General features: G+C 32.5%; 1 protein-coding gene across 1 annotated transcript; it reads left to right on the plus strand.

Moving 5' to 3' along the window:
* Positions 1-971: 971 nt before the first annotated feature.
* Positions 972-9,262, plus strand: LOC139481750 (microfibril-associated glycoprotein 4-like). Its single transcript, XM_071265241.1, has 6 exons — positions 972-1,138; positions 2,008-2,079; positions 2,695-2,822; positions 4,148-4,244; positions 5,772-5,936; positions 8,965-9,262. Exons 1-6 carry the CDS (start codon positions 1,060-1,062, stop codon positions 9,210-9,212), a joined length of 789 nt encoding a protein of 262 aa, XP_071121342.1. The 5' UTR covers positions 972-1,059; the 3' UTR covers positions 9,213-9,262.
* The last annotated feature ends 846 nt before the right edge of the window (positions 9,263-10,108 follow it).

Raw genomic sequence — 10,108 nt, forward strand, 5'->3', positions numbered from 1 at the left:
TTAGAGTGACTATTATTGACCACACAAGAAACAGTTTATTGTAGATATAATATAGTTTGTATTGTTGGTGATATTTTCCCCCTGATTTAGTTCATGTCCCTCAACGTTGGATTTTGTCTAACATAATAAAACATCAGTCACCTTGTAACTCTACTAACAGTAGATGAACGCATATTTACTCTGATTGTAAAAGCAAGTGACAGTAACCTATAATTATTTTTCATTGTGACGATATGTGCATCGCTGTTATTTTCTTGTTTGACACTGGTTTCTGTCCAATTTTTCTTTGGTTTATCATAATGTTTCTTTTACTGGTGGGAATGGTACTATCTGTTGAAGGCTGCGATTCTTAAAATTCTGTTCTACAATAGGCCTGTAAAATGTAATTGAAAATTATATGCAAATTCTAAGATTCTTTCTTACATAATACATTCCAGAAAATTTCTTATCAATATCATTAGTTAAGAACCACGCTATAGTTTGCAATGTGATGGGGTTTTTTTTTGTAAGATTTCATTAGGTTTTTTACTGATTATACAATTATAACACAATATTCGATGTAAGGTTATGCCTGTACCAATTCAGGAACATGACATTTTCCTCATTTGTTTGAACTTGTAATTTTGCCATTTCATGACTTTCAGTTGTTTAATTCCTTGGAGTTCAGTATATTCACCCTTTAGACTGAATCTTTAAGTCCATGATGAAATAGCATCTAAGGGAATAGTTATATATTTTGTTTTAGAAAACTGTATTAAATTATCAAAAAGGACTCACATGTCAACATAACACTGCTACATTGACAGCAGCAATCAAAGATGAAACACAGGGTTCCAAGGAACATTTTCTCAAATTTTATTATCTAAAACCTGACAAAGTGATTTTATATTATGATAAATGATGATCTTTAATTCATGTTATTGGAAAACCGGTAAATTTTCTTGTCGGAAATCTTGTTTTCCGATGATGTTGTACACAAAATCTACGCATTTCAAAATATACGTATAAATTAAATGTGTATTGAAAAGGTCCTCATGTGAACCTATAGAGGTTTCAAAAATGGGCATGATAAAAACAATATCTATATGTGTCTTCTTTGTTGCTTCGTTATTGGTTGATGAAACTACTCAAGAACCTGGTAAGTAATAATTCATAAAGAGCTCTACCATTATATTTTAATGGGAGAGGAGTAGGGTTTGCTAACACTAACCCTGTAAAAAAAGTCGGGGTATGTTCGTTGTATGTGTGGCTTCGAGAGACGTTAATTACAACCTTTATCATGCATATATATACTTGGTTGAGCATAACGTAAATACAGATCAATGATATGTATATAACGTTCAACGTCAATCGTGCTGTATTAGCCAAATACCTTTCCGTGATGATATCAATATCAGTTACTGTTGCAAAGGCATTATTACACCTTAATCTATATGTCGTCATGCAATGTAAAAACATCTACGTGAGGTATATGATAAAGTGTATTGCATGTTTTGATTTTCAATTCAGAGATGTTGCTTACAATCTATAGGACTCTTTCATTTGTCTATGTAATGCATTGGTTGCATGAGAAATGAAGAATATATATCTTAACGCCAAAAACATGATTTGTCAACAGCTACATTACAACACGTACGGCATAATTATGTTATAATAACGAATAAAAAATAAGTTATAACTCATCAGATCAGTACTTACTACAAGAATTATATATACCGATCTAGCATTGTGTTATAATTAAAGGACCTACATGTATGAGTGGGAAGCGGGATCGGAGAAAAGAGGAAGGGGAGTTATTCTGTAATTGTGTTAGCCAAGTTTCTCTTTTTTAAATTATATCTGATTGATTCTTCTGTATGCTTCCTATTTAAATCTTTTCTCGATTTTGTGTACCATATTTTATCTTGTCTTTGTTTCTCATGCCCATTATCTATATTGTGCAATCCAGTCGAGCATTGCATAATCTCAATCTAGATGTCTTTAAATATTTAATGTTTTATTTTTTAGGGATATGTTTTTATGGAGAAGAAGCATGGACTCAGGCAAAGGATTATTTCACACAACCGTCAACATGTCATGGTAATAATATTCATCAACTTTGGATCACAAGGACTGTTCCCTTAACGGATATATTTGTATTTCTAAAGCTTGTTCACTATAAAACAGAGGGAATTTGATAGAACGAATTAACCATGCATCAATTATAGCTAGCTGTATATAGTGCTTATTGTTTGCCTTTAAAATGGGGCTTGAATTCGACCTGTCATTTCTATTAAGGGTTGTGGTAAACATGTAGAAAATGTTTCGTCCAAGGTTAACAATCTTTGAAATTTGCTGAAAAATTAAAAATTTCGGCATGATTTATGTTTTTTATGATTATTTTTTAATGTCATAGATGATTTTAAAAAATAAAATGCTGTAATGTAAAAAGTATAATTGATCTAATGAATAGAGATAGCACTGTAAACGTTAGGGTTCAATAGAAAATGTAAGGTACACCAATTCTGATAACTGCTGAATAGTATGTGTGTTCTTTTGTTTCCATAAAAACATTAATTACAGTCCGGTCCAAGCAGTCTAAAATTCTGCATCATTAGCTTCGACAGAGACATTGCGATAAAAGACACTTTTACAACAAGATAAAGTAAATGGTATTTCAGCATTTATTATATCATCTTTTTTGTCTCATTGTAGAAGGACGACCCATTGACTGTAATGATATTCCTGACAAATGCCAAAGTGGAGTATATAAGGTGTTTCCAAATCAAACACAAGGATTTGATGTTTATTGTGAAATGAATTTAGACGAAGGACACTGGACGGTGAGATAGATTAAGAAATAAAATGTTAAAACAAAATTAATTTCACAACAGATCCTTTACATGGTATAATAGCATAAATTTGAAGAATTTGATAGCTTCAAATATTTAGGTTTCCAATTCCCCTCACCTAAAAAAATATATAGTTATCAAGGGTACTTGACTTATGATTTAATACGCAAGACGCGCATTTTGACTCCATAAGACTATTCAATGACCCTCAGATAAATAATTTAGAAAGCAAAACAGGTACAAAAGTGAAGAGCATTGAGGACCCAAAACTCCAAAACGTTGTTTCAAACACGGCTAAGGTAATCTATGCCAGGGATAGATGCATCCTTAGTGCTTCCAAGTTCGAATAATGCATACTTTTGAAAATAGTTGATTTATAAACATGGCCATATAATTGATATGCATGTAAACTGAGCTAGTAATACCCTCGAGGAATAAGCGTTCATCAGCAGTGGCATCAACCCGGTGGTGTTCTTCATCCTCAAAGTTACTAGGCTAATAATTCAATACTCCAATCGCACGTTTAGTCTACATAATACTCTTCAGTTACACTCAGATTAATATAGATATAAAACCAAACAGGAACTCAGTTGAAGAGCATTAGGGACCTAAAATTCTACAAAGTTGTTCCATATACGGCTAAGGAAATCTATGCCAAGGATAAGCATGTTAAAAGGGTTTTTTTCTAGCTTAAGTTTATAATGAACAGATCATGATGATGACCGCTGATTATTTAATCTTCATGGTCTTGGAAATCTGTTATCTTCACCTTTTAGCTAAATCGTTTTGTCTTTTGTCCTTATATTAAGGTAGACATACTAGCACTACAAACCAGTAAAAGTCTGAAGTAGTCTATATCTGTACTCGACTGTACTGATTTTTACTCGACCAGTCAGAAATGGTATGAAATTTACTCGATAATACTCGTCTGTAATCTGAACCATACTTAATAGTCTGAACTTGTACTCGACCACTACTTAACTACTTTAACCTTGCTTAACCATGCTCGACTTAGTCTGAACCATGCTCGACTTAGTCTGAATCATGCTCGAACAAGTCTGAACCATTATCAACAAAACACAACAAAAGTAAAAACACCCTCAGAAGTACTCTTTAGTCTATCAATGTTATTATTGAAGCGTTTCGCATAAATTTTTGTGTTGTTGTCATATAAGAGAACTAGACGTTTTCTGATATTGACCGAAAAGAAGTTTCACATGTACTTACTTTAAAATCCTAAGATTTTGATTGTCAAACTTTTTTCCAAAATTGTGTAATGCAACACTCATACTAAATTGACATGTTTCTTCTTACAGGTTTTTCAAAGAAGAGAAAATGGCTACGTTGACTTTTACCGCGGATGGAATGAGTACAAATTAGGATTTGGGAACCCGAGTCATGAGTTTTGGCTCGGTTAGTTTCCATTGATTAAAATAATTTAACCATTATCATAACCATCATTTCATAGATAACTCAAATTTTCTTTTTTTCAAATGAGGTATTTTTTTTAGTTTCCGTACGTTGATTGAATAATATACCTAATCTTTCCAAAACTGTAGTTTGAAATATTTCTAAAAATATAACCGACTATTGACTCCGTTGTTTATATCTTTTGACAGATTACCTACTTCGTGGAAGGTCATTCTGGTTAAGAAGGAGCAATGTAAAGAAAAAACAACAAGCTTTTAATCTGTAAATTTATTCATGTTATTTTCATGTTATTGGAAAATTAGCTTCACTTTTTTTTTAAAACGATCAACTCGTCGGAAGAGAGAAACTTTTCTTTCAAGTTGAACGGATTACATGTTTGATTTTATTTATTTTTTTGGTTGCTCTGACTTGACCTAGAACCGGAACTTTTTATCACAAAAATTGTAACCTGTGGAAAGTTTTTACAGTCTGGAGTCAAAAGTCGGTAATATGAATAGTCTACTGAAAATGTATATCTGCTTAAACTATCTATGTCAATGGTAAAACAGACGGTAACTTATGACATACTGTCTTTTATTTGATAGGGTACTTGACGGTAGCACCTTAATATAAATTATCTGAATAAATTCATCTTCAACCATCAAAATAGGTTCAGAAATTTAGTTTATTGGTGTCAATAAGTAAAAAAATAGAAACTAACCAGTGATGAAGCAGGTCTTTTATTAATGGTTTCTAAAGAAAATCTGTTTGCATACGAACAAAAATACATTAAGATATATATAATGGTTCCTTGTAGTACATAAGGGCAAGATTTTATTATTTGATTTGAATAAATTTGAACAATGTTGCATCAAAGGATAATTGTAAAAAAATCGTTACGTTTAGTTGGTCTTGTATTTGTGTGCTTACCTCTAGTTCGAGAGTTGTGGGTTTCATTTCCGACAAAATGAAACCAAATACTGTCATGTGTGTAGTTGCTGCTTCTCCGCTTTATACACTGCATTAGGGAGTGTAAGAGCATATATTGACTGATCTGCTAGGCTTTAGAATAGTATGTGTCAACATAGGGTGTGACATGTTTATACGACGGTTGTTACTTCACAAACCAGCGCATTAATCAGTGTCATGATCTAGTACAAGGTACTTACATTTTATTTTCATGATATTTATGTTCCATTTTCCGCTTGAGGTTTAACACCTATCTACCTATCATTTAAAACAGTTGGCGTCATCATATAGAGAACTTTAATAATTTCTATATGATCTATATATGTCAAAAGAACATTTTATGCAACCGAAGGTCAAAATTAACAGTATTTACGACAAGGTGTGAAATACATTTATATATAGAAATGCATGTCAATTATACGGATATTTTCGGAGTATTTTTTCGGAGAAGACATTACTTAGTCACAAACTTGTGTCTGATTCATTTGTCATTTTGAACAATACTATACCTTAAACTAATCCATCCATATTTTTTGATATTTGATATTTTGTTATTTTTAGGGAACGAAAATTTGCACTCTCTAACATCCCAACACAACTATGAAATGAGGGTCGATTTATTCGATTTCGATGGAAACACGGCATTTGCAAAATATAAAGTTTTTGCAATTGGAGATGAAAGTTCGAAGTTCAAACTAACCGCTAATGGTTATCATGGTACTGCAGGTACATATCTGATCATGTTTCATATTTTGGGTGGTTTAATATTCATTTTTTATTTTTTAGTTGTTTGAGTTCCGTAATAAAGACACAATGGATAGGCGTAGATTCTTGAACAAGAAACCGTGAGCCCTGAGGGCAAATAATTTGTTTTTCAAGACTCAACGTATATCCATTGTATCTATTACTTACAATATTACTTACACAATGTAAGCCTTCTTTTATTTAGAAGGTAATACAAGTGAATAATACATAGCCAGATAATCATGTACAACGATGCATTTTAAAACAAAGTTCACAATTTATTAGTTGGAAAAATACGAAAATGAAAATTACATTTACGCCATTTAACAGATACTAATAAGATAGCGGAAAATTAAAAAAATATGCATTGCTTCATCGTGAATAAGATTTTTAATAAGTTTTTAATCTTTGTAATTATGTAAGTTTAGGCAATATAGGAAAGATGTACTGACATAAGTCGTCTGTAACACATTAACTCCAAATGGAACTTTCGTTAGTAGAGGCTATGAAACATCACCAGGCGCTGTTAAATATGGGTATTTGCATATATACTATATTTGTAACTATGTAAGTTTATTTCGATTTCTAATATAAAATTGACAGTCACTTAGTGAACATATGTTGTATGTGTCAAAATGGACATTGTTAATTTTTAGACAATCCAGCCGGTTTATCCGACTATGCGATATGGGTTTTTCTCATTTTTGAAAGCCGTTCGAATGCCTCAAATTGCTCTCATCACCCTCATTTGTACTTTGGTGGATAATTGTCTCATTGATGATCATACCACATCACCTTATTTTTGATAAAAGGATAAAAAGATCTTTGCTTCTTTATGACCACGCATATAGGTTATCCAGTGTACATGAGAACACCCAAGCCGTTGCTAAAAAATCAAACTTTAAACTTTAACTTCATTGTCCAGTGCTTTATTATATTTTTTGGGGTTGCGTTAATCTAAAACTATAACAGAACTGTCCATGTGTTTTAACATTATCATGAAAAGTTATTTTAAAACTCTCTTTTGAATAAAACTGTTTCATTAACTATTTATATCAATCTGTATTTTGATACAATGAAACATTATTTTTTGGCGCAAATAAATGATTATTGTGAAGTTTTTTTTATAAAAGCAGCAAATTATGAAACAAGGTTGACACTGAAATATGTTCCATAGGAATGTATACCTTAACTTACAATTATTATAAGAATACTGAATAGAAAATCAAATGTCAAAATTGAGAAAAACGAACCCAAACAAAACAGTGTTTTCAACCAGAATCTATCTATATCTAACCTTCAAAACATTTCTAGAAATATGATTGGTTAAAAGCGTCCGCGTGGAGACGGTTAGTAGGGAGGCGGGGCTTATTCCATACACGTTTATTAGTGGTGTTACGTCCCTTTATATTCCATATTCGGTTGGAAGGAAGACGGGGCTTATTTCATACACGGTTAGTAGTGGTGTTGCGTCCCTTTATAAACAATAAACGGTAAGTACTGAGAAAAATGTTAAATGTTCAACAGACAAAGAAATTGATGATTAAGATTGAAATAAATTCATAAAACACATTTAAACCTAACAAGTTGTTATTGTTGGCATCTGTTTTTGTAGGATCAATGAAAGTAGTTTTTTTTTAATGCTAACAGTTTTGAAGACCTGCTCATTTTGATAGGTCACTAGTCTAAATTTCACTCGTTCAGATAGTCGGTAAGATAACTTTTTATATAGTGTTCTAGTGACGTAATACTGTATATATGAGGTCAGTGAATTCAATATGGGGATTCGAACTTCACTCTCACCCCATATATACCGTATTAGGTCACTATCACACTATGTAACTTATTATATCTTACCTTCTATAGATTTAAAGAGATATGCTTGGTTAATCGACTACACGTGGTGACTATGTATATTTCGTATAGTGTGTCTTAAAAAATACATGGTTAGTTACCATATAGGGTTAGTAACAATATGGGGTCAGTAAGGAGCTACTTCCTTTTCAAAACAAAAAAGATTCCACAACCCTTTATAAAAACAATACGGTGCTGAGGAAACATCTGAAAGGATTAAACAGACGAATAAATTTACGATGAAAGGTTGAAATAAGTTCATAACACATATATAAAACTAACAAGTTGTTACTGTTGGCATAACGAAGTTACTTCCCTTTTAAAAAAAGAAATGTGAATGGATTCAACAGACGAAGTGATAAATACATGTAATACACGATTGAAATGAATTCATACAACAAATTTAAAGCTTTAAAGTTGTTATGGTTGGCATTTGTTTCCTGTATATTAGACAAATGGAATTATAGGATCTTAATACTAAATATTGAAGACTTGATCGATCAATTTGATAGGCCGCTAATCAAAATAACACATGAGTAGATAGTCTGTAAGATAAATTCGTTACACGGTGTGCAAGTGACCTAATACAAGATATATGGGGTCATTAAATTTCATATGGGGATTCGAGCTTCAGTCTCACCCCATATGGAATTTACTGACTCCAAATATCTCGTATTAGGTCACTAACACACCATGTCACCAAAAGTGCAAGTAACTGATATTGATTGATAAAGGTGATGAATGATACCATTATATTGTTGTTCAGTTATTACTCTAATCAAAGTAATAGACCTACCTAATAAATTAGTGTGTATTAAGTAACTGTAAAGGCTGATGATCCAGAAACTCACAAAAAATAGGATAAACATTAACGAAAACCGAATACTAAGCACTGTAATTTAACGGAGCTTATATGAAATATTTTTACATTTATTGTACATCTAGCTATTCTCTATGTTTTGTTACTATTGTTTACGGAACATCCGCACTCTATGTAAGATGGCACACATATCTGCTTCTTTAAGACAGAAAGCTGTAAAGTTCAGTAAATTGTTGTAGCATGAGAACAATAAACTTGATAACGTTACTCATGATTACGTGGCAAATTTATAAGGTTCAATTTGTCATGGAATGTTTTTAAATATTTTATTTTTAGGTAACAACATGGAATATCACAACGGCCATCGTTTCTCAACGAAGGATAGCGATAACGATAACTACTCTAATAACTGTGCTACAACGTATCCCGGAGCCTGGTGGTTTGATTCCTGTGTAGAAGCTGATCTAAATGGTCAGTATTTTCTGAAGACACCAGACTCCGCCCATCGAGGTGTTTATTGGCGTGCTTGGAAAGGATCAAACTATTCTTTGAAAGGCTCATTGATGATGATGCGTAGAATTTAAAATTTACACATTATAAGAATTTTAAATAAAGAATAAGTAAACCTATGTAATTTAGTAGTATTTTGTATTTTCCCAGGAGTGACTTTAGTGGAAAAATGCTTGAAATATTTTTTTTTTATTTCCAATGTCATTTTATGAATACAGTAAGAGAGTATTTTGTATGTCTTTTATTCCCCTGTTGTATCACCAGGCAAGTTGCTACATGCAACATGCATGGCACGAAATTTTAAAACACGGATAGTGGGTTTTTTTTGTATGCCTCCGCATTTCAAAGCTGAGGGGAATATTGTTTCACCCCTGTCTGTCCATTCGTCCATTTATCCGTTTTTTCCCGTTCGTTATGTTATGGGTATATATAGTTATTCCACATAACCCCTGCAGTTTGAATGCTAGGAAGGTTTTACTTGTTTTTAGGGGTATTTGATCATTGGGATATAGTTTAACTTTGTCATCTTTGCTCTTTTTTCTAGATAGTTGACCTTTGTTAGTATTCACTTCATAAGAGTTGCATAGTATTTTCGGGTAACCCGTTCTTCCGTGAACCGTAGACCCATCTGCTTCCGTGCATTGGTCAACTTGTATATTTTTGATTAACGCTCTGCCTTCGCAGGGCATCATCTGTGTATCCCAAAATAGTATGTGCATTGACTTTGTTATCAAACATTCACTTCGGAGTGGAGTGCAGGGGCATTTCTTTGTCTACATTTGATATGCTTTCATGAAATGTCGAAATACTTTGAAATTATGTAATGTATCTCCTAAATGCATGTTTCTGATTCCCTGTCCGGGTTGGTTTCCACCTTTTGTCGTAGATTTATCAGTAATTCTATGTTTGTGCTAGAATCTACTCACCCATGCTCGTCCAATGGCAATGGCAATGGAAAATCTTAACTTCC

The sequence above is a fragment of the Mytilus edulis genome, chromosome 7 (assembly GCF_963676685.1).
Source record: "Mytilus edulis chromosome 7, xbMytEdul2.2, whole genome shotgun sequence".
Classification (NCBI taxonomy): Eukaryota; Metazoa; Mollusca; class Bivalvia; order Mytilida; family Mytilidae; genus Mytilus; species Mytilus edulis.

Excerpts from the sequence above, each read along its gene's own strand:
- LOC139481750 (XM_071265241.1), top strand. The coding sequence starts at position 1,060 with ATGGGCATGATAAAAACAATATCTATATGTGTCTTCTTTGTTGCTTCG. Across the intron at positions 2,080-2,694 it reads ACAACCGTCAACATGTCATG|AAGGACGACCCATTGACTGT; the intron begins GTAATAATATTC and ends GTCTCATTGTAG. Across the intron at positions 4,245-5,771 it reads GAGTCATGAGTTTTGGCTCG|GGAACGAAAATTTGCACTCT; the intron begins GTTAGTTTCCAT and ends TGTTATTTTTAG.